Raw genomic sequence first — 24523 nt, 5'->3', positions numbered from 1 at the left:
CCAACTGATCAGTGGTTGCACAATAGGTGCCATACTCGACCGACTATAGCGCGGCTCGGTAAAGTAAAATAGATACATATATATAATACATGCTCGACTCATGTAATCATGTTCTAAACCTTTCGGAGTGACGTAAGGTTGTTGCACCTTCGATTAGCATTATGGACATCATACCATAAATATGAACTTCACAAGGACTCAAGGATTATACATACTTTCTTAGAATAACTTTGTACGGAAAGAACAACATGGACAACATTAGTTGCTAGGAGTAGATTCATTATGAAATAGCATATCGTTTATGTTCATTTCATTTTGATCATGCCAAAAAAAAGAAAAAAGTGCCTTAACATACCTGAGTAGGGAAAAATCTGTATGATGTTCTTGCAGATAGTTATTCAGTTATGCGTGGGTGTAGTTTTAGGAGTCCAATGATCTACTATCCCATATTTGGTAAAAATAACAGCTTTCTATAGTCTTCTTTACCATCATTAAATCTCCAGATCCATTTGATAAGTATACTACCAAACTTCTATTTGAAACTTGAGATTCTTCACTCCCATGCCACCACTTTCTTTATTAATCACCACATGTTGCCATTGGCAGATGCTTCATTCTCCTTTCACAAAGACATGCCGAACCAGAATATTCCACAGAAATAATTATACAGATTGGGAAGCCAAAGGAATTACTTGAGAACTTGACCTCCAACCATTAACAATCTCCTCTAGACATGGACCAACCAATGAATCGAGAGAGAGGGAGAGGATTCAGCCGTATATATAATATGACAAGTTTCCTCATATGCCTAATCTTATTCTATTTGGCTGAGCAGCTATAGTTGTTTGACTTCGATTTCTTATTGGCTAGGAGTTGGTTTACTTCAATGACACAGAAGTGCGTAGAGTAAATAGTCAGCTTTGAGATGGTACATGTAAATAGCACCAAAATAACAAGTATACAAGATCAACCTTCCTGTTCATAGGATAACCTTTAATTACAATATAAGATATGCTATTCAAGGATTTTTAACAGAAACGGCTTCGACAAGCAGAATTCAAAAGGAAGCGTAAGAAAGAGATAATCTTCACCATTTAATAATTAAAGGAAAAGTATCCATCCAACACATTGTCTCTCCACCTAATTAAAAATAAGTAAGAGTCATATCTCTTACGAGGTCCAACCGAGAGGTTGTGAGTTCGAGTCTCTCCAAGAGCAAGGTGGGAAGTTCTTGGAGGGAAGGATGCCGGGGGTCTATTTGGAAACAGTCTCTCTATCCTAGGGTAGGGGTAAGGTCTGCGTACACACTACCCTCCCCAGACACCACTAAGTGGGATTATACTGGGTTGTTGTTGTTGTTGTTGTAGTCATATCTCTTAGGAAGTGTCTTGCTTCCACCTAGGGGTGAGGGTTTAAATCTTTATTCACTAATTTATTAATTAGGTAATATCCGGCTACTCGGTAATTAATCATTTACCTACATAATTAAAAATTATTTCAAATTACTTAAAATATTATTCACTTTTAATATACTTTATACACCTTACTGTAATATACATTACTATCGTGGTCATGTGGTACCATATAAAATTAATACATATATTATTACTTTCTTAAAATATCCATGTAAAAATACATATATATTCTCAACTTCTAATTTTTCTAATCTCATATAAAGAGTACAAATTTTCGTACACTTAATTCTAAAAATGGTAAAAATTAGAATTTCACATTTAACGTCTTCATCACAGAAGAAATTAGAGCCAACTAAAATTTATCATCAATACTGACATCATCATTTAGCATAAAGCAGTACGGTTGGCAATCAACTCTTTGAAACTTTTGTTTCAAATAATTCTGGTGTTGCAAATGTTTTTAAAATCATTTGCTTCATGTAAAGACTGTCATTTTATTTTAGCTTTTGGGTTTTATGTAATACTATTTTTTTGCTTTTAAAATGCTAGTGGCGACAAACGTTATTATTTCCTTTCTAAATTAATGTTGCAAAATGGTGGGTCACAAAACTTAGTAGATATTGCACTACTTCTCACCACACATATGTTGAGAAAATGAAAACAAGACTTGGAAAGTTTTTGGACTGATTAGAGGAATAATTTGTCATATCCGAAAATAGTAATAATGGTAACTATTCAAAATTATACTTATAAAACTTTTACTAAAATATTCCACATAAAAAAAATATCACACTAACATAATATCTAACGATATCAAGGTTGTAAACTTATACGGTCTTATAAAAATAATAATGTCTTTAACCCTCTAGAATCTCCTAATAGATATAATCCCTTTGAACTCATGTGGATTTACTACGGCACATCTTAATGCTAAGGTACGGGATATAACATAATTAAATACCATGAGTTCCACTTGTGACATGCGTCTAACTCACACGTATATTCTAAGCCTTAGGTTGATAAGTATTCACGTTAAAATGTAACTTAATCATGCTAAAGTAGTATATCATAATACAACAGCAAATTGTTTCTTAGGAGAACCATTTGTAAATATCAGGCTTGTGTCTGCAGCACGATCCAAACCCATGATGCGTAACTAACCCACATATCAAACGCCACACTCGACCAAATTCTTGATTTATATATGCAGTATAATTTTTTTATATTTACAGTATAATTTTTTAATAAAGCGTGTTCAACTGACTACCTTCATTGTATATGGATCGAAGTATTCTATTAATTTCTATAAGAGACAAACACATAGCAAGGACTTAATAGTTGAACTATTCCATTAATTAATTATTACTTCAATAGTTTAACTATATATTCCATAAGTTACTATCAAACACTATCACAAGACAAAGACTTATGCTCTTTAAATTTGTTTTATTCATTAATAAAATTGAATTATTTATCTATAGCAAATGGCAAAAGCCTGCCCCTAGCAGTTCTTTTAAACTCCATTGTTTTGTCATCAATCCCATGACGAGGATAGCCATTTTTTTTTCTTTGTTTTTATTGTTGTTTGTGGTTTTTGTCTCTTTATGGATGAAAGAGATACCTTGTCACATAAATAGATTCCCTTCAATTATAAGGAGATGAAAATATAATTATATAATTTCATTTCTGGTTGTGAAGTTGTATTAGTATTATTTTTGTATTTTTTATTTCTGAATTTTTATTATTATACGTTGTGTCTTTATTATTTCTTGTTGTCATTATTGTTGGTTGCTTCCATTTCACTTTCTCTTGAGCCGAGGATCTATCAGAAATGACCTCTCTACCTTTACAAGGTAAGGACAAGGTCTGCGTACACATTACTCTCTTCAGATCCCACTTGTGGGGTTACACTGAATTTTTATTTGTTGTTGTTGTACAACCAGCCGAGGGTCTCCTGGAAACAGTCTCTCTACCCTTCGGGGTAGGGGTAAGGTCTGCGTACATATTACCCTCCCCAGACCCCACTTGTGAAATTATACTGGATCGTCGTTGTTGTTGTACAACCAGAAATTTCTATATATATAATATAGTAGAGCATCTTATTCTGCTAGGATTTAACTTATATCCACAGGCAGTACAATAAAATTTTTACACTAGTAATGCAATTTAACATGTTACAAAATGTTACTTTCCTTATTTTTTTTAGGTTACTAATTTCACATGATAAATTTATCTGCAATTATCTTTCTAGTTACCTGAAAGTGTAAAAAATCTTATACTGTCAGTCAGGGACGGAGGCACAAGCTGACCTACTTGTTCGGCCGAAACCAGTAACTTTTACTTAAATAATATATTTAGCATTTTGAATTCATAAAATATGTATAAATACTAAATCTAGAATTCAGTCATTAACACGTGAAATCACGGTCCAAATATTCAGAACCCATAAAGTTAAAATCCTGGTTCCGCCTCCGCTGTCAGTATATAACCAAGAACCAAGCTACATTCTTCTCATACAATATCAAGAAAAAAATGAAGATTGAAAAGCTTTGTGAAGAACATATCAAGCCATCTTCTCCAACTCCACTTAAACATAGAAACCACAAAATCTCTTTTATAGATGAAATAATTCCTCATTCATCTATTCCACTAATTCTTTTCTACAACAAGAATGAAACAATCCCACAATCAGAAATATGTAGCCATTTAAAAACTTCACTTTCACAAATTTTAACTCAATTTTACCCTTTGGCTGGTAGAATGAGTTCTCAATATTCAATTGATTGCAATGATCAAGGTGTTTATTATGCAGAAGTTCAAGTGAATGTTTCACTTTTAGACATTATCAAGAATCCAAAATCCAATGAATTAGTCCAACTCACACCTTATAATTCAGATGGAACAATATCAAATTTTCAAGAACTTTTAGCCATTCAAGTTAACTTATTTACATGTGGTGGAATTGCTATTAGTATAAGTATTTCACATAAAATTGGTGATGCTTCTAGTCTTTGTACATTTATCAAGAATTGGTGCAATACAAGTGAAGAATTAAGAAGCAACAAAAAGGTAATAAATGACTCTATTTTCATATCTTTATCATCATTTTTTCCACCTAGAGAAATAGTTCATAATTCCATGTCAAGTGAAAAATGTGTAGCAATTCAACCTGTAGTTGAAAAATTAGTTGTAAAAAGATTCATTTTTACTGCTTCAAATATAGTAAAAATGAAGACTAAGGTAATTAATTCAGGTTATAATAAGGAACGTGTAACGCGCGTTGAAGTAATTACAGCTTTATTATGGAAATGTTTTATGGCTGCAAAAGGGTGTAATTCTATTGCAATTTTGCCAGTAAATATAAGGAAGAAAATAGTTCCACCCTTGCCTGAAAATTCATTTGGAAATTTTTTCTTAGTATCAAGTGCTATAGGAAATGTTGAAAATGAATGGTTTTCTTTAGTAGGAAAAATAAAGAATGTAATTGAGAGAATTGATGGTAATTACGCGGAGAAAATTCGTGGAGAAAATGGTTTTGAGTTTGTTAAGAGTAATTTTAATCAGGTTGGAGAATTATTAAGTCAAGGGGATGATATTAAGGTGTTAAGAATTGGAAGTTGGTGTAATTTTCCAATTAATGGAGTAAATTTTGGATGGGGTGAGTCTATTTTGGCTATTGTTGCAATTCTTGGAATTAAAGATCATATTGTTCTTTTGGATTCTTTAAAATATTCTGGTGGAATTGAAGCTTGGGTTGTTATGTCTGATCAAGAAATGGAATTGTTTGAACAAGACAAAGAGCTTCAAGATTTTACTTCATTAGATGTAAGTTTATTATAAGCATGAAGGGGAGCCTTGGCGCAATGGTAAGTTGTCACGGGTTCGAGCCGTGAAATCAGTCACTAATGACTGCATTAGAGTTGGCCGTTTACATCACCCCTCCAGAGTTGGCCGGAATACTTCGTGCACCGGACTGCCTTTTATTATAAGCATTTCTTGATGTGTTACATGATATGTAATTTCTCTATTGGAGTGGATTTTTACAAATAAAATGTAAGATGCTGTATTGTTGATTGGTGATTATTCACATTTTAGATCAAAAGTATTTGTCCATTGCTTGTTATTCACAGGTTCAATAAGGTGATAGAATATAAGTACAAGTTATATGTGATGCATATTCGAATTAGTCGGACTAATGTATTTTGAATATTAGATAATTATTTAAAAATAATATAAATTCTATATACTAACGGATCGATAAGTTTTAAGTGGTAACTTGGTATCTGACTTGTTATCACAAGTTAAACTATATTGATGATATAAAAAATCTTTTCGCTATCAGTATATATAACTTAAATCCATGGTATATTTGACTGTTCAGTTTATGACCCAAATCGATTTGTTCATCTATTTTATTTTATTTTTTGCTTTTTCTCCAAAATGGGGAGTGAGTAAATTCCTTGTTTTTATTATTCTAATTTTTGTTGAGTGGAAGAATATAAATATTCTTATTCTTAGTGGTAAATAAGCTGGACTATCTAATATAAACAGAATAATGTAAGGAGGGAGGACACTCTAGATTTGTCATTTTGCTCAAGGGGATTAGAGAATTAATATGGTTGGTTTATTATTGTTTTTCTGGTTGGTGTGGATGTATATTTAAGTACAAAAATGTCAAATTTGTTGTTTGCAACACAATTTTTTTTTTTTATTTTAAAAAAGGCAACCCGATGCACAAAGCATTCAACATTCATACAAGGTCCGAGGAAGGATTGCACCTATAGGGAGTATGATGTAAATAACCTACCCTAGTACAAACATTAGTGGTGGCTTTCATGACGCGACCCTCGTGCTTATAGGTCACATTGAGACAATTACCGTTGCTCTAAGGCTCCCCTTCGAAATTACAATTCGAAATTTATCTTTCGTTACAATGTTTATTTTATTTATTTATTTATTTTTGGTTAAAAGGGATATTTATATATAGCTAGCTGGCAAAAGACGTTATACAAATGAGTCATTGTTTGGGTACTGTAGTACCCGTACTGCAGAAATGTTTTGTAGAATTATTTCTATATTACAACCTACAAAAAATCTAACCGAATCAGTTACTAGGTTGTCTGTCCAAAATACATCATTGGCAAACATTGGAGGAACTGGTAGTATACTAGATCTGTTCAAAAAAACTGCCTTTGTTGCTTCCTTAGCCAAAGCATCTGCCGCCCTATTCTGCTCCCGGTAAGTGTGCTTCACCACGACCCTATCCATCCTGCATATTAAGGACATGCATTCACAAATTATAGGATCATAAGTGAGGTTACCTGTCACTAGCATTTGTATAATTTCAGCTGAATCAATATTAATTTCAAGGGGAACCAAGTTATTTTATTCCGCAAGTTGAAGTCCTTTTAGGAGGGCCTTCAATTCTGCTATAGTGTTGGTTGTATGGGGGATATTCTCAGTAAACCCCATTATCCAATCTTTATTTGGTTTCTGAAAACTCCTCCTACTCCTCCTATTCCTGAATTCTCCTTGGCTGGTCCATCTGTGTTCAGCTTGTAGAATCCTCTTCTTGGTGGCTTCCATTTGGTTGTGATTTGATGAGTTATTTTGGTGGAACCATTTTTCGTCCACATAAGGTATTCAGTGGCTTTGGAGATGGTGTTGGAAAAGTTGATACGCTCCTTTTTGTTGTCAAAGAGGTTGTTATTTCTGGTTAACCAAATGTGCCAGAAACAGAATAAGTGTTTATTCTTATCAAAATAAAAGATTGTTTACTATATGAGAGTTATTTTAATCCATGTATTAAAAATTCTTATATTCTTATTTTACATATATTCCTTATTAAATAATATATACATCCTTTTGTAATTTATGCAAGTATAAGTAGAAGAATAAATCACGAAAGACCATGATGGAGCGATAAATACATTTTCATCAACCAGAGGCCTCGGATTTTAGTCCTAGTATAAATTCACCTTTGTAGGCCATTTACCTCCCAAACCGTGACTTTTCTGTGCAAATCTAGATTAGCGATCCTTAAATGAATATTGAACACCGAGTGAAAATACCAAAAAAAAAAAAAAAAAAAAGGTAAAAGGGATAAGGACCAACCAATGCATTAATGGCACTAGGTTTTATGTGAAGATTATTTCTCTATACATAAGCCATCAACCAGACCTCACCTCAATGCATTCATATCTTAGGCTAATTGAGTCAATTATGTTACCTGAATCTATTAATTGCATATCTAAACTATCAAAAAAAGGAAATAAAACTTTTTTGTTACTTAGTTTGTCATCTGTACTCGAGAGTTTTGATCTCTTTCTATAACTATAGCATGCCAGAAACTGAAAGCTGAAGTGGTTAGACCTATACCCCGAATTTGACCTCGAACTATAGACTAAAGTGAAGATTACATATCACTTAACGATAGTTAAATGATAGAAGTCTATACACACGATGCATGCCTTGAGTTAATTGATTTGGTAGAATCACCAAGTGAAACCTTAGAGCAACAGTAAAATTGTCTCCTTATGACCTATAGGACGTGGGTCCTGCGCGAAGTTGCGCCTTAGCGCATCCGTTTTCTGGCTCGTTAGTGCTGTTTTTTGAATTTTGAAAGAAGGGGCGGAGCTTGAAGAAGCGAAACGAGCCTAGAGTAGCAGCTCATTACATTTTTTCAGGCTCCTTTGATATGTTACTAGTTAAGCGCTAGCGCCCCTTTAGAGTAAGTCTTTTTTGTTATCGATGAAATGAACTGTGGAAACAACCATTAATGTTTGCATTAGAGTAGGTTATCTACATCACATCCCTTGAGGTGCCGCTCTTCCTCGGACCCTACGTGAATTAAGGGTGTCTAACGGGTGGGCCAGGCCTTGCTAGGTAGGGAAAAATTGAAACCGTCCGAGTTTCGAACCGGGCTGGTTACGGGTTAGGGGTTACTGTTCTTAACGGGTTCGGGTTCATCTAGATAAAAATTGAACCGTAAGGGTTACGGGTACAAGGGGCCAAGCCGGGTTAGTGTTTTTTTTTTTTTTGTGTATTTTGTATAACTATTATAATTTATATTAATATAAAGTAAAAATATAAAGAATACAATGAAGATGGAAAAAAAATTACACTTATAAATTGCAAGTGCTACATTTATTTCAAAATTCAAACTTACAAATTGAAAGGTTTACATTTAACAAGTAAATTAACGAAAAACGAGTAAATTCAAAGGTTTTGCATTGCCTTAGACTCTAAAACCTTAAAAAAAATTTATTAAAAACTAGCCTTTAAACCGGTCCGGGCCGGTTAACCAGTTCTACAGGGATTTTGGTTGACTGGTCCGGTTGATTGGATGAATTAAAGTGAACGAACCAACCCCAGTAACCCGGCCCCCTAAGTACCGGATCGGGCGGGTTTCAACCGGTCTGGGGCGGGGCCGGGTCAACCCGTCCCGTTTAACACCTCTAGCGTGAATGCAAGATGCTTTGTGTACCAGACTGCACTTTTTTTTAAAGAATCACCGAGTGCGTAGCACTTCAAAAAGGGAAAATGAATAAAAAAAAAATTCTTTTGCAGTTAAAAAGAGGCATTTAATTTGGTCTCCCTTCAAGAAACCTTGAGAAGTATAATAGAAAAGGTTTCACTGCTAATCAGAAAACCAAAAATGGAAAAGTCTCACCAGCCATTCTCCTCAAGATTCAACTACTAGCCAGCAATGTCAATGTCTTCTATTCATTCAAAACTCAGCCATAGATTTCAAATTCTCCCTAAACACTCAAAATGTTCAAACAAAAGAAAGTACCTTTCACAAGCAATCTTTATATATAGCACACAACATCAACAACGAAAACGCCTAACAACAACAAACTCCTCAATCCGGAGCATATTTTATAGAAGGCATACAACATCAACAGCAAAAACGTCTCAATTCCAAGCAGTTTTCATATAAAGCGCACAACATCAACAACAACGAGAACACCTCAACCACAAGCAGTTTCAAGAATACTTTTGAAACTAAACAATGAGAGTTTGACTTCTTCGTAACAGAACAAATGGGATTTTCAAACATGATAGGGAAGTATCATCTTGTAAGAACGATTGGAGAAGGTACCTTTGCAAAGATTAAGCTCGCCATTAACACTATCAACGGCGAAAAAGTAGCTATCAAGATCATTGACAAACACATGATCAAGCAAAACAATCTCATATACCAAGTAAGTCAGGTTAACTCTCTACTTTTAAGTCTCTTTTCGGGGATCTCCTATCGTCTTAAGGAGTTGTTCAACAGGTTAAAAGAGAAATACGGGCAATGAAGCTCCTCAATCACCCCAACATAGTTCAAATACACGAAGTAAGAACATCGACATTAACATTACTTTCCTTGCATAGATAAGAATATGCTACCATTCGCTAGACGGGCTTACTTCTAATGTCTTTTCAAATGATAGGTAATAGGGACAAAGACGAAAATTTATATCGTCATGGAGTATGTACCAGGAGGGCCACTATCAGATCAGATGGTGAGATGCAAACAGCAGAACAAGTAGTAAAGATGGTAGGGAAGCAAAGTAATAATGTGTTTCTTTCCTTATTGCAGTCATACCTAACGAGATTAGAAGAAAAAGAGGCAAGAAAATACTTTCAACAGTTTATTGATGCTGTTGGTCATTGCCATAGCAAAGGGGTATATCACAGAGACCTAAAGGTATGAACACAAGAATGATATGACTCTATTCATTAGCTTCTTAACAAATGGAATGCAAAAAGATTGAGGCAGTTACTGTGTAATGCAGCCACAAAACTTGCTTTTGGATGGCAAGGGAAATATCAAAGTATCAGATTTCGGCCTCAGCACATTGGCAAAGGCATGAACACATAGCAAAATTTCTATTCAAGTTATACATGCAAATATTGATACTTGGTTAACTACTTAACTTCACAGGCGAGTTCATTGTTATCCACCACATGCGGATCACCAAGCTATGTATCACCAGAGGTAAAGATTAAAATACCTTTGTACTAACTCAACTCTGCACAGAAAAGAGCTAAAATTCACAGGCGAGTTCATAAACCTGCTTTTATTGTTACAGCTGCTCAGTCAAAAGGGCTATGAGGGAGAAGCTGCAGATATTTGGTCATGTGGGGTAATCCTTTTCGAGTTACTAGCTGGATATCTACCCTTTGATGATAGTAACTTGTCAAACTTATATAGAAAGGCATGCTTTATATATCTTTGCTTACATTTTTTTAAAAAATCCTTTATTTTTGCTTGCATAAAAGTTCATTCTATATTTAATAATCTGCTTGCTGTGAAGATCTATCGAGCTAAATGCATGTTTCCACGTTGGTTCACGGAAGACCAGAAAAAGCTAATTTCCAGGATACTAGACCCTAATCCAAAAACGGTAATCTTAATTCTTACTAGAACTGTGTCATAAAACTCCAAAAAGCCGAGATCGAAAATAATGATCACTTTCCTGTCAAGCAGAGGATAACAATAGCAGAAATTATTGAAGATGAATGGTTTCAAATGGAGCCAGTCGTGCGCGTAGAATCCAAACAGCACAATGGCAAGGATGATCGATATACAACATTCAATGTAATTAAGGTAAATCTGACTGAATGGAAAAGACAGAACTAGATTTAATTGGAACTGACTGCCTGTTTTAAAAGGAAACTGAAGGAGGATATGACGTGGACGAAAGACCGAATTTCATAAATGCCTTTAGGCTAATAGCAATGTCGCACGACCTAGATTTGTCGCGTCTCTTTGAAGAAGAGGTAAGTTGAAATCTAAGAATCGGCCATGTTTCCTATAAACCTCTTTACTTTCATGAACCTCATGATTTTCCCTCTATCTAGGACATGGAAAAGGAGAAGATAACACTTGGATCTAAGCACACAATCGATGAAACCATAGAGAAAATAAAGGCTGCTGCAGAACATGTGAGACTATCAGCTGAAAGAATAGACAAGTGCAAGGTAAAACCTCACTCTTTGTTTTTTCACTTTTAGCATGCAGCAATAACATTGCGGCTGATTCTCTATTTTATTTGTAGCTACAAATTCACCCTAGCAAGATGATTAAAGCTTCAAATTCATACATTGACCTAACAGCCCAGGTAAATTACTTAAATGTTGATTTTATGCGAAACAAAGTTACCAAAATATCCCAAATGTCTATTGATGTTATATTTGTCTTTTTGAATACTTTTGGTTTTTATTTTTTGGCCGTTCATGTCCAAGTTTAGGTAGTTGAGCTCGCACCAAACCATTGCGCCATAGAAATAACAAAGTCAGAAGGTGAACTGAGATTATACAAGCAGGTATATGTCCTTCAGAAAGATGAATAAAGTTGCGATTGACTCACAATTGCTTGTCATACTTATGTTATCTTGCTGACCAGTTCTGCAAAAGTTTATCAAGTATGCTAACAAAGGAGGAAAGATGCTTAAAAAAAACATGTAAAATGCAAAAGCTGGACGAAGACCAACAGGATTAGAACTATTCAAGTATGATCGGAGTTCGTTAACTTGACCGTAAAATGGTGCAGAAAGCTTAGCATGCAAGGAACACTCAAGTGCCTGAAGAGCATATTTACCGTAAAAAATATCACACAATTTCCCCGAAGATAACAAGTTTGGAAGTTCAATATGGAAAGAAGAGCAGAGAGCTTCAGAGGTTACACACGGCTAGAAACTAGGAAGCAAATGTGTATCATTTTTTCTTTTGGCTTGGCCCGGGGGTTGTGGGGGGGGGGGGGTATAAGTTCACAAAAATCTATTGTTCCCCTCCTAGAAAGTCCTGATGCTACACTAGAAAAGAGAATACTTATTGTAAGAAATGGTGCGCGAATCATTTAAAAGAACAAAAAGGTATAAAACAAAAGGTGATGTACAAATAGTGATGGATATACTAATGCAGTATGTTTATACCAATCAAAATAGTAAAAATAGCACATTATCTGACCTCAGGTTGCGACACATCAGCAAGAGTAAAGGATTAAAGGTTCATCTGAAAATATATACAGAAGGTGAAGTTCCCTAAATAGTTGCCCGAAGTAGACACAACAATAAGTAACAGCATGCCCATCCTCAAGTGGTCTTACAAAAGATGCGAGTAAGAGACTAAAGAATACGATAAATAGCACTATGTTCATGGAGAAAAAATAATTTGTGAATGCAGCGATTACCGCCACTTTGAACATTTCTTTCAATTTAACGTAAAAGACAAAATAAAGGAAGCACAAATGAAAGAAAATGACAAAACACATTGCAGAGTTTCTGATCAACTACAAATTCGTGAGGTTCTTGAAGATAACACTCACACATGATATACATGCAAGAAGAAACAATTTGGCAATGATGCTCGGATTCGTGGTTATGCATGTGATTAGGACTTGGAATGAAGTACCATAGGCGCTACCGATAAGCAAAAGGAGCTATCACCGAGACAGCCAATCCTCGATGAACAGACAACTAGAGAAGGAAGTTATCTATCATATGTTCAATCACATCTGCACCATCTGAATTTAGCCAATAGGTCTTCACCTAAATTAAAAACACAATAAATAAAATAAGCTCAATAGGACACTAGAAAGAAATACCCAAAAAACCAATAATACAAAATTCATATTTTAGTTGCTAAGGGGTGTTAACTGTTAACACCCAAAGATAGCACATACGAAGCACTTTGCATGGTTGACACGGCAGTTGTGCCGTAACCTCATATATCTAACCTTTTAGATTGCAAACAGACAAATTTGTATTGACTGCTGACATGTGTTTTGCACATAACACACAAAGAAAGGTGATGACCAAAAACTACTCCTGCTACCTTATTGCTGGTTATTGGATGAGGCAAGAGACAAGAGAATGCATGAGAAGATAATTGAAAAAAGAGGAAACTTTGAGCGGGGGCATACTGTTATAATTGCACAGCAGCCAACAGAACAAACAAGTATGAACTATCGTATTCTCACAACAAAAGTTCTTCGCTCCATATCCGTTGCCTAGAATGTAAATGAAGATTGAAAAACCAAAGAGAACAGTTTCCTTAATATATACCAAACTACCGTATCTCTGAACATTCATCCATTTGAATAACCAAAGAAAAAGCATAGCATTTACAGTTGAAGCTAACAGTTTTTAGCAAAAGACTTGAACAATCTACTAGACCCAAAACTTCAAAATATTTAAAAGTCAAACACATAAGTCTTAAGGAAAAAGAAATGTTACAATACACATGGCTTGACTAGAAAATACCAGCAAGAATAATGAACCTAATGCTTGCCTGGATAGTATTGTGCGCAACGTATCGTTGTCTGCTTTCGTGAAAGCTAACATCAATTCGTTCCCATGGTACTTGCGTAAGACCGTCAATCATCTCCTCTAGATGGGCCAAAGAAAAGCTCTATGAGAATCCCAAATGAAGCAAAAAGCCGATGCAGCAAATAATCACATAGAAGACTATTACCAAAAGAAGAAAAGGAAGGACAAAAGAGGAGCTGAAAACTGAATAAAATGTAACTGTCAATAAGATGTAAAATTAGTAATAAATGAGGTCCTCTTTCTAAAACCTCGGGGAGCAGCATGTCAAAAGAATGAATAGCTTTATGACGTAATCCTGCTATTAGTTACAGTAATCTGCCTGGAGAATAATAAAGGACTAGCTAGATCATATCACAAACAATCTTGACACAGCAGAAAGTGACCTCAATTTATCGAAATCTTTTATCAATCTAACAAGTGAAAGTTGCTAACATACCACTCGTCAAAATCCTGTAGATATCAGGATTTACTCCTAAAAGTTTTTCTTTTTGGGATGAAAATATTACCAAAGTAAAGGAAAACTCAAGCAACATCAAACAATTTCTCTGCCTGTGGGAACAGAAAGCATCACAGATATCCAATAAGAAAATAATAAATATCATAACCTTTATTACCAAAAAGGTGTGAGGCACATGTGTTAAACTAGAGGTAAAGTGAAAAATGCAGTAATGTCTGTTATTTTTTATTTATTATTATTTTACTTTCATTTTATTTCTTTTGAGTGGGGGCTGGGCACTCTACCAAATAGAGTAAGAGGGTTTACAAACCTTCTAAATCAATCATTTGCTTCTCATCCGGTGAAGATACTTTATGGTCAATATCCAGAGCAGTTTCTTGCTCAACATTTACGATATGTGGGTATTTCTGATCCTTTATTTGAAGGTTAGACTGGAGAAGAATGAAAAGAAATCCAGTTACATATATACAAGAAGAACAAATTAGTACTCTTAACAGATAATGCAGGTCAGTCAACGGAATACCAACCTTTGGAAGTTCATTCTGACGGCGGATTGACGATGTTCTCCATCCAACAACATCTTAGAGATGAGTTAAGGATAAAACCAATTCCAATTTTGGTAAATCCCATATAATCATATGGATATCCCAAACCATAAGAGTTTTTCACCAAAAACTAGCGGTTTTCATTCAGAAAATTTTGCAAACTTCGCCAGCTATATTTGTGTGCATAAAGCATATAAATTATAAGAAATATGAAAAGCTAATCGAACTCATAGGATACGGTCATAATTTGCGTTTGCATACGCCACTCGACGCTTAAAAGAGCGTAATGCTGACCTGCACGGAAAGCCAAAGATGATGTTACAACATAATGCATTTGCCACTTCCCTTTAATAGGGGAAAAAAAATTTAAAGTTGATACTGACATGAATTTGAGATCATCTGAATCATTGACCATCCTAAGGAGGAGGGGAGGCTTCCCATCATCTTTATCAGTCAGGAATAGGTGCTTTCCAGATCTCCCAACAATCCAGTGAGCAGTTTGAGATGCCCCTTTCTCCAGCAAAGGAAGACCGCAGAGAAGTGGCAGCTGGGCAAAACAGCGAAAAAAATTACAAAGAAAAGGACAACTACTTTGGTCTTTGAAGTAATCTAGGAAATAAATTTTAGTTAGAGATCGAAGTTAACAGACGTGTTGAGGTACACAAGCTTTAAGGGGCACGCGCACCATGAAAGCATGACTAAAGTAAAATACCTAACCATCAGCAGCTAAGTGTTTATCAGAACCAAGCATTATAAGCAATTATACTAGTATCATATTATCGGTGTAATATCATGATTAATTGTATATACATAAGAAGCTTTCAGTGATGCTTTGGTGTTCCCTTTACTCTTCCCTCCTCACGTCCTTATGTTTTGTCGCGTCCCACATTGGCTGAGGGAATGGGTTGTCATCTCCTTATACGGTCTTGGGAAATCCTCCCCTCATGAACTAGCTTTTGGGGTTGAATTAGGCCCAAGGACCGTATCTTTACATGGTATCAGAGCCAGACGCATTGATCCCTATTGTTGTTTTCTCAATATTGGGCCCATGTGTTATATTATCCACGTTGTAGTTGTCCAGTCTGGGCGTGTGGGGGAATGTCAAGTCCCATATTGATTGAGGGAATGGGTTGTGATAACCTTACACAATCTCAGGAAATCCTCCCCTCACGAGCAAGTCTTTTGGGGTTGAGTTAAGCCCAAGAGTCATATCTTCACATGTTTCATTTCTTCCCTCCAATAATTTGGTAACCATATAGACATCCATTTTCATTGTAACATGTCCATATAGAAACAGTCTACATCGACTATTAGGCATAGTACTAAATAAGCAGGCATTTTATCACATCATTGCCAAAGTGTGATGAAATATAAGCAAAGTTTTCCACACCATAGATGGGTGTGCTTAAAGAAGTTAGTCCCACCATAACGATACCGAATTGTGGTGTTAAGATAGTAAACTCACCTTATAAGACGGATTGGATAAAGAAACTAGTTCGAAAGAGACATATCTGGAGTAGTTGTAACATAGACTTATTGACAGGATGGAGCCAATAGAATAATGGAAACCTTAAGCAGGAGGAGTTGGTTGTCTACAAGAGACTAAGCAGATAAGAGAAAGTGATAGAGAGATTGGAAAATTAAGTTATAAATAATGATATTGTCGACTAGATAAAAATAGGAAGCGGTGTGAATCATTCTAGAACCAGGGTTTCAAGGAAAAAGTTTTAGAATTAAAGAAAATTGGTGATAAGGACTGACTCGTCAAGACTTGCATAGCGAAAGAAGATAACCAGCCAACATAGACTGGTGGTCCAGAATGCAAAGTTATAGAGCGGAGCGAAACAAGAGGAAAGTAGCATGCCAAACGTACTAAAAACACATACCAAATTACATTTAAGGATAAGTTATTAAAGAATGATCACGGGTTTAAAGCTGATATATATATATATATATATATATATATATATATATATATCCAGCCTAAGAAAATAACAAATTTGCATTAAGTAACAAGTAAAGCTCTAGGTGTGTCTAAAGGCCAAGAACCTTGACAAGAACATTGGTTGTTGAGTAGGTCGAGCATATTCACTAGATGACTATCAAAGAAATGTGGATATTAATGAATGTATTGTCGTACCAATTAAAAAAAAAGAACATGCAGTCATACAAGATTGGGAATGATAACATCTAATAGATGGTGCAAATAGCACATACAAAGAATAAATGAGAGAACGTCACCAAACATGGTTTGGTCATGTTGTAAGTTAACCTCAATATGCATCGGTTCTACGTGCAATATTGAAATATTTGAATGTGCTAAAAGCAAACAAGATAAATTTCATATGGAGGAAATTTGTCTCAAAGTACCTTCAATCTCTTGGATCCCAGCAGACTTAAATAAGAACAGAAATGAATAGAAGCAAATCATCATATAGGTGACCAACTAGTAGGTACTAAGGATTTGTTATTGCTAGACTCACATTAGGTCCATTGTTTACCATGAATCTTGTTAGATTGGTTAGAGGCCTGTATGCCAATTTTAGGGACAAATGCAAGATTTAGAGAACCCCTAATTTGCATTGAAAGACAAATTATTCAGCATTGGAATGAAATAGGCACGATTAAAGCCGAAATGATACAGATAATTCATATAATCCACCCCAACTAGTTCAGGGATGAAGCACAGTTGACTGATTGACAAGAAGATGTTCAAGATAAAGACAGTATGTTCGCATATAAGGATGAAAGCAATTCCACCCCCTCTAACAAAACAAAAAAGAAAATAACCAGAAAAGACTCTGATCATCCTTCCTTAATGAAGCAGCAAACATGTTTCCTTAAGTGAAGCTTTTAATAGATGCCTATGCTCAAACTTGCCTAAGTAAACTGCACTTTTCAATATATTCAGCGTTTGAAGTGGAATGACCACAATGAAGTTCGTAATTCCAGATAGGGATAGCTAAGATTCAGAAAAAAAATCGACCTAAAGAAACTGTGAGATAATGAAACACCTGCTTATGCCCTCTTGAGCCCAAATGCGGAGTCGCAACTGTTATGAAGTTCACGGGTTCTAATCCAGCAACAGTTTCTTCCGAAAACTGATTGTGACATTGGTCAGACACATTCTCTTCCCTGACTAAGCACGAGCCATTAAGATCAACTACTTCTGTTTTTGATGGAGGTTCATACAGCCTCCCAACAGCATATCTTGCTACAAGGCCACCCAAGGAGTGAGAAACAAATGAGATCTTGCGCACCCCAGGCCACCGTTTGATCACATCCTCCACCTGCACTATAAAGCAGCAGGTTTTTTCCAAGCCTCAAATCACTTATTCTAATGGACTTACATTTGCTAAGAGACATTACATTCGGTAATAAAAGTATAAAAATCAGAAAGCCATTAGCGAAGTACCTCTTTTGCAAGTCTCTCACCCATCCGGTCAACACCATCAAAGGTCAACATAGAAGAATTGCACTCACTACCTGGCAAGTCACAAGGTGTTATCGTCAGTTCAAACAACTTTAGTTCCTCTCAATGGTTATGCTTGCCATCACAAGATACACAGAAAGGGGAAAAAAGGAAAATTTTGGACAGTATTATTAAAAGCACACTTGAGTTGTACATAAGCCTTAAATTTTGTTTCAATGAAGGATTTGAACCTTGCATCGCTTAGGCAGCAATTTATGTATTTCACTGTATCATAAATTTTCAATTACTTTGTCCATCCAGTTCTTGTTTATGATTATTACCTTTTTGCATTACATGAACATATTAATGTTTATTTTCCTCCACCTTCACCTTTCTTTATTAGAGCATGCGCTTTTGTCACACTTTGCTCTTAAACCCAGCAAATCATGACATCTTTATTTTAGTTGACAAACCAAGCTGTTGGGAGGTAAATTTCAAGCAACAAACTTGAAACAAAAGGTCTATAACTAAAGACGCCCGACAGAACAAACAAAATTTTTATATTTCTTACACCATTGAGGTAAAAAAAGGATGAAATGGTGACATTTCAGTATAAATTATATAGGTTTTACCTATTCTACCCATCACCCCAACCAGATGGAAAGACAATACAGATTATGTATAACAATGTTTCTACAGTAGATATCTAATATAGCAAGATATAAGCTATACGCATAAGCTACTAGTTTGTCACAACTCACAACCTAAAGTGACATAATCCGACTGTAACTTCTGGAAATCAAGTACAAAGGGCAAGAAAAACATCTGTCAGCCAACCAAACTTCCAACTTCACATCTATCTTGGAGACTGACGTCCAAAGTTCACTTCATTCACAAATACACTGACTGACGAACTCCCATATTATCCACACCGATGCCTAATCCAATTCATGAGATCACATGGATGAACTTCCCAAAAGTTTCTACAAACGTTCCATGTGCTATTCATCCGATACATCAATTAGTTACCAAGTTTCCTTAAGCTTTTTATGATGCCTCTTTTGATGCTTGAACCTCCTTATTGGTGGAGGAGTTCAACAATAAAGAACTTCAGGTCAAACTACTCAGCTGATGTACATATCAGATTTCATCACAAGGGTCCTTGCATAACCCCACTACCCCTTGTGTCGCTTCAGATGTTCATATCTTTGGTAAGACTCTAATATTCTTCAACTCCAAAACTCTCCTTCTATGTACTCCTTTGGATGGTTTAACGCGACTAGCAAACCACATCGTACTCAATCAATAATGGACACTCACCGTTCCATGCTTTTGTAACAATTTTTTACACTGAAGTAGCAAGCAGAGGTTCTGATTCTTAAGGCAACAACAAACTTACCATCCTGCTGCGGCCCAGTTGAAGATTCCTTTTTAATGACCGAGATATCCGTCTAAGACCAACCATTAGAACCAAGAACCTTCAAAACTCAGGGATAATGAGCCGCCCCTCTATCTTTCTCCACTTAAATACCAGACTTAATTTGCATGGTGCAGGGCTCGAACCTATGACCTAAGTCACAATTCCCTCAACCTTTGGAACTTGTACTAAGCCCAGAGGGCCGGTCCAGTTGAAGACATTTGACATAGCCCAAACCACATTGAAGATATTTGACAAGATCCAAATCAGAAAAGGGGAAAAAGGGAAAGGAAAATATTGTGAACTAGCCAACTCCGTTTATTGGCAGGATTAAATGCATAGAGAAAAATTAGTAACAGACAATCATGGATTGCAATCTGAAATTTGTTGGCCATCACTAAAGTTGAACTTACAGTGAACAACGATTTTATCAGGCAGTCTTTTGACAAATTGCTCGGCAGCATATCTCCAATCTGCAGAACTGCAAAGGCATCAGAAGTAAACTACTAAGAATTTTGGATAATAGGAATTAACTCAAAAAGAGGAGGCATGATCCACTTGATAACTACTGGAAAAAGCAGAAAGTATAAGACAAATGCAAAATGAAGCGCAACATTTTGAGAATACCACAAGTATGGACTTAATGAACTCTACAGATCAGTCCCACCTTCACAACGAGATTTTTGGTAGCACTCCAAAAGTAAGCTGACATTTTAAATTCTCGTCAGAAATGTTTCAGGTAGCTTCGTTGAAGCATATGCATAACTATTCTGATAAGATTTTCTTGGTTTGTAAAACTATACTAAAATTTCAGCACTCATAGAAAGGGCAAGACGACAAAGTGTCAACTAAAATCAACATTATCCCTTAACTTCTGATAAAAATGATGCTTTTTTATAAGTGTCTAAGTTAAAGTTATAACTGTAATTGGTCTTTTTTCTCCTCGTTTATTCCACTTTTCAATGCCATCTGAAATTTTTGCAGTTATGACATGGACCCTTTGTATGGAAGTCCAAAGATACAGTTGCTAAAGCTAAATGTCAACAATCATATTTCACATAATTAACTCTTTTCAAGCTTTAATGATACAGAAATATACCCCTCTTCCCTCCCTACTCCAACCCAAACAAAAAATTGAAAAGAAAATAGAACATCATTATTTCTGGGAGGCCAGCAACCTAAATGCAGATTAATTAGTTTCATATAGATGGGAAAATATCAATCTTTATTCCAACTAACCATCATGTCAGTAAAATCCTTAATAAAAACAGTAACCAATGATGCCAAAAGAAAAGAATCAAGAAAATCACATAATGTCAATATCAAATTTCCCAGGTCAATGAAGTAGGTTGAGAATCAGGAGGTATCGGGTTCAAATCTTAGCAGGCAAAAAAACTAGGTGATATCTTTCTATCTCTCCAAACCTTGGCGATACCTGTGCTGACGGGCGGTACCAGGTACCCCGTGGAATTAGTTGAGGTGCGGGCAAACTAGCCTGGACTATAAAAACACAAACAAACAAATTCCTAATAACAAACACATTGCACTACTAAATTAACAAGCACAAACGAAACAAAAGATGAAAAAATTCAATCTTTACATGAACCATCATTAATACAACAGTAACCGATAATGCCAAAATAAAATAATCGAGAAAATCACACAAGTCAATATAATTTTATTTATGATGATAGTATCGAGCCAGCTTACATGCACCTCGACTATTCCATTGGGTAGCTCCTACCAGTACATATATCAAGTAACTCTACCCACATGTATCAATATCATATTTACAAGTTAACAAATTCCTGTAACACACACATAGTATTATTACATTATTAAACACAAAGAATGAAATAAAAATCCAATCTTTTTACCTCCCAACAAGACCATTGACCATAATAACAAGATGTTCAGGCTGCAACTTTGCTTTAGCAGAAGCTGCATCAAACACATCTTCACCATCATTAACTGATTCAATTTCAACCTTCTGACCCTTTCTGGGACAATTCCTCAAACACCCTCTGCTCAATTTTCTCAACCACTCCATTTTTTCATAATCCACCCACAACAGCCTACAATTATTGCCACTGCCCTTATAAATGTCAAATCTTGATTTTGTCTTTGATCCAAAACTCAAAATTGAACCAGAAAATTGTGGGACTGAAGTTGTTATTGGGATCTTGGGCTTAAAGGGTTGCTCGATTTTGGTGATCATAAGTGAAGGATCAAGGGGGGAAAAATGAGCATCAAGAAAAAGTATCTTTTGATTAAAAGTAAGAAATTACGAGAATTTTGGTGATCATAAGTCAAGGCATAATTTTTTTCCTTTTTCTTTTTTGAGTGATTTTGGTTCGTGAAGGGGAGATGGAATAGGAGGGGTACTGAAGGTAAAGAAGGTAAAAGAGGAGGGGAAATTATGATAGTTGAAGAAACAAGGAGGGCCTTAATAGTGATCCAGAAGTCGGGGATTGTTGCACGTATTAGCTCTAGAATTACTACGGTTATCCGAGTAGTAGATACCATCAAACAAACTATAACTGATTTAATGAGCCATTCGCAGTTTCACAGTCTGAATTTGTTCATACTTACTGTCATGGGCTGCTTTCCAGACATGCCCCATGACCCCTTGGCCGCGCCCCATGGCGGCCTAGCAAGCCTCACAATGCCTAGCGCCATGGTCGGCCCCGTGGTCTTGGCTGCGCCAAGTGACAAGCGCGCATGCGCCTCTGTCGCCCCACCGATGCCTCTCGCCAGCGCCCAGTGGCTGGCCAATGACAACAGCGCCGCGTGCGCAGATCCTGATGCCTCGCCAGCGCTCAGCTGCAGGCCCATTCCAGCAGCCCCTCGCGCACAGACCCTGATGCCAAGCACCAGCGCCCAGCCTCAGGCCAACACAGCAAGTGTCGCGCGCGCCCACAACAACGCGCGCGCAGACCCTGACCCGCAAGACAAAGTTGCTGCCATCGGACTTAGTTCTACATTGTAATAAACTAAGTCTTTTTCATTGTAATTATAGGCTAGTTTACATAATTTTCATTCAGTGTGCTTCTACAGCTTTATTAGGACTAGTCATGTAATTTTGGTTTATTTTTTTTAAGTATTACTAGGGGGATCAAGCAATCAAACATTTTCAGTAATCAATTTTCTGTAGTGGTGTCTCTCCCCCTCGACACCGCATCTTTTGTAATCAGCATTTCATTTATCAATAAAATCATCATCATCATTCAAAACCCAATTCTCTCTCAGCTTCCGCAATTGCTCGTGACAATGGTTTTCCCGCACGACACTGACAATCTAGTCTAGCGTGCGGAGGGGACCTCATTGGCGGACAACAACCGTACTGACATCGGTTGCTTAGCCTTACGTTGCCCTTCCAAAGAACATCAGAAAGGTGTTGCGTAACAAGACTAATGTATATATCCACGTCATATAAATTTTGACACATCATCATCTTTTATTTTTTAAAAGGAAAGTTTCAAAATCATTCTTTTCCCAAGTTGGACCAGTGTACCGTTTTCAAAATAATAGCCAAAAAAAATATATTTGTTTGTATATTTTTGTATATATACACATTTTTGTATGTTATATACAAAAAAATATATGAATTTTATATATTTAAATAGTTTCGATCGCGGGCTAAAAGTGATCTTTTTCCTTCTTTCTCCACTCTCGCAAGCCGCAGCGAAAGGTGGAGCTAGGTGGGCGGAAGGGGATTCAGCCAATCCTCATTCGCCGAAAATTACACTGTGTATATAAAGGTTAATTTTTTTTTATATATATATATATATATTAAATGTTGAATCCCCTTAACTTCTTCACGTGTTTACTTTCTTATTTTTTGAATTCCCTTGATAAAAATGATGTTTGTGGCCTCGCAACCATCACCATAGCGGCGAGGCTTAGTATTTTTTATTTCTCTAATTGCACAATTACATATCAAACAAAGATGAAGTATACATATTTCAATTTTATTTCATTGATGATGAGTACATATAGTGTAACAACAAACTTAAAGCAACTTTATTATTTAGGCTAAAATATAAACTTTAAATTCTAAATTCGTCTCTCAGCAATAATAGAAACACATGCAAGCAAATCCGTGCCAAATCCCTTTCCACTCACATTCCCCACCATAAACAAACCCCTCCCTCTTACAATTATCAATACAAGATTGATCATGGTAACATTGATTCACAAATGTAGCACTAAATTTTGTGCAAAAATCAGCAGTACTCTTCACAGCTTCAATATCTGCCCACAAAAAAAAACTAAATAAATAAGATAAAAATAAAAATTAAAGAGAAAAGAAAGAGCAAAATACAATGGGAAACGAAATTGCTAGTTATTTTTATATTCTCATTGAAGATAAGTTAATTTATATTCCCTTTTTGCTTAACTCGTTGGTTCATAACTTCGTCACTATCTCGAGGGTCGAGTTACCACAACAACAACAAACCTAGTGTAATCCCACAAAGTGTCGTCCGTTCATAACTTCGTCACTATCTCGAGTGTCGAGCTACCACAATAACAACAAACCTAGTGTAATCCCACAAAGTGAGGCCAGGATACGAGTAAGGTCTACGTACACTCTGTTGGACTCAACCAACCCAAAAATACTCTTAACATAATGTGATATTGTCCCCTTTAGTTCAAGCCCTCACGGTTTTTCCCTAAAGGTCTCACATCATTATGAGATTTCTACACTTTATATGTAGGCTCTCAATCTTTTCAGCTACCAATGTGGACTTTTGTTCGCACATCCAACATACTCTACCCTTCCCAGACTTTACTTTGTAGGATTACACTGAATTTTTTGTTGTTGTTATTGATAGCTCGACCCTCGATATAGTGGCGAAGTTGTGAACAAATGGGGGGGGGGGGGAGGGGGAGAGCACTATTGTGATGCTTATGAAGTGATGATATAAAAAATGGAAAGAAAATTATTGCTTTA

The 24523-nt window shown here is 36.0% G+C and overlaps 3 protein-coding genes across 5 annotated transcripts; 2 read left to right on the top strand and 1 right to left on the bottom strand.

Annotated features, from left to right (window-relative positions):
* Positions 1 to 3924: 3924 nt before the first annotated feature.
* LOC104211740 (stemmadenine O-acetyltransferase-like) lies at positions 3925 to 5517 on the top strand. The gene has a single exon (XM_009760839.2). It carries the CDS (start codon positions 3948 to 3950, stop codon positions 5253 to 5255), a length of 1308 nt encoding a protein of 435 aa, XP_009759141.1. The 5' UTR covers positions 3925 to 3947; the 3' UTR covers positions 5256 to 5517.
* A 3461-nt stretch (positions 5518 to 8978) lies between these two features.
* On the top strand, positions 8979 to 12146 carry LOC104211741 (CBL-interacting serine/threonine-protein kinase 21). Of its 2 annotated transcripts, none has more exons than XM_009760842.2 (14): positions 8979 to 9622; positions 9697 to 9759; positions 9857 to 9928; positions 10006 to 10113; positions 10202 to 10273; positions 10351 to 10404; positions 10499 to 10552; positions 10724 to 10813; positions 10897 to 11016; positions 11082 to 11189; positions 11271 to 11390; positions 11468 to 11530; positions 11660 to 11734; positions 11815 to 12146. In XM_009760842.2, the coding sequence occupies exons 1-14, from the start codon at positions 9461 to 9463 to the stop codon at positions 11908 to 11910; spliced, it is 1257 nt and encodes a 418-aa protein (XP_009759144.1). In that variant the 5' UTR covers positions 8979 to 9460; the 3' UTR covers positions 11911 to 12146. The 2 variants fall into 2 exon arrangements, with proteins under 2 accessions (XP_009759144.1, XP_009759142.1); XM_009760840.2 differs by having other exon boundaries at positions 10499 to 10624.
* Positions 12147 to 12528: 382 nt separating this feature from the next.
* Positions 12529 to 21956, bottom strand: LOC104211743 (putative lipase C4A8.10). 2 transcript variants are annotated; one of them, XM_009760844.2, is made up of 10 exons: positions 21447 to 21956; positions 19983 to 20042; positions 18156 to 18226; positions 17755 to 18030; positions 15124 to 15287; positions 14979 to 15034; positions 14723 to 14775; positions 14506 to 14626; positions 13701 to 13798; positions 12529 to 12958 (listed from the first exon to the last, which is right to left on the bottom strand). In XM_009760844.2, exons 1-10 carry the CDS (start codon positions 21535 to 21537, stop codon positions 12887 to 12889), a joined length of 1062 nt encoding a protein of 353 aa, XP_009759146.1. In that variant the 5' UTR covers positions 21538 to 21956; the 3' UTR covers positions 12529 to 12886. The 2 variants fall into 2 exon arrangements, with proteins under 2 accessions (XP_009759146.1, XP_009759145.1); XM_009760843.2 differs by having other exon boundaries at positions 19983 to 20050; positions 21447 to 21955.
* Positions 21957 to 24523: the final 2567 nt, after the last annotated feature.

The sequence above is a fragment of the Nicotiana sylvestris genome, chromosome 11 (genome assembly GCF_000393655.2).
Source record: "Nicotiana sylvestris chromosome 11, ASM39365v2, whole genome shotgun sequence".
NCBI lineage: Eukaryota > Viridiplantae > Streptophyta > Magnoliopsida > Solanales > Solanaceae > Nicotiana > Nicotiana sylvestris.
Note: the sequence above shows the minus strand (reverse complement) of the source record. Positions and strands in the feature narration are given on the sequence as shown.

What these genes read in the sequence shown, in the direction of transcription:
- LOC104211740 (XM_009760839.2), top strand. Translation starts at nt 3,948, where the DNA reads ATGAAGATTGAAAAGCTTTGTGAAGAACATATCAAGCCATCTTCTCCA.
- LOC104211741 (XM_009760840.2), top strand. Translation starts at nt 9,461, where the DNA reads ATGGGATTTTCAAACATGATAGGGAAGTATCATCTTGTAAGAACGATT. An exon ending in ACATAGTTCAAATACACGAA is followed by an intron (nt 9,760 to 9,856) that starts GTAAGAACATCG and finishes TTCAAATGATAG; the next exon opens with GTAATAGGGACAAAGACGAA. An exon ending in GCCTCAGCACATTGGCAAAG is followed by an intron (nt 10,274 to 10,350) that starts GCATGAACACAT and finishes TTAACTTCACAG; the next exon opens with GCGAGTTCATTGTTATCCAC.
- LOC104211743 (XM_009760843.2), bottom strand. Translation starts at nt 21,787, where the DNA reads ATGATCACCAAAATCGAGCAACCCTTTAAGCCCAAGATCCCAATAACA. An exon ending in TGATAAAATCGTTGTTCACT is followed by an intron (nt 18,227 to 19,982) that starts GTAAGTTCAACT and finishes GTGACTTGCCAG; the next exon opens with GTAGTGAGTGCAATTCTTCT. An exon ending in TCAGATGATCTCAAATTCAT is followed by an intron (nt 15,035 to 15,123) that starts GTCAGTATCAAC and finishes CTTTCCGTGCAG; the next exon opens with GTCAGCATTACGCTCTTTTA.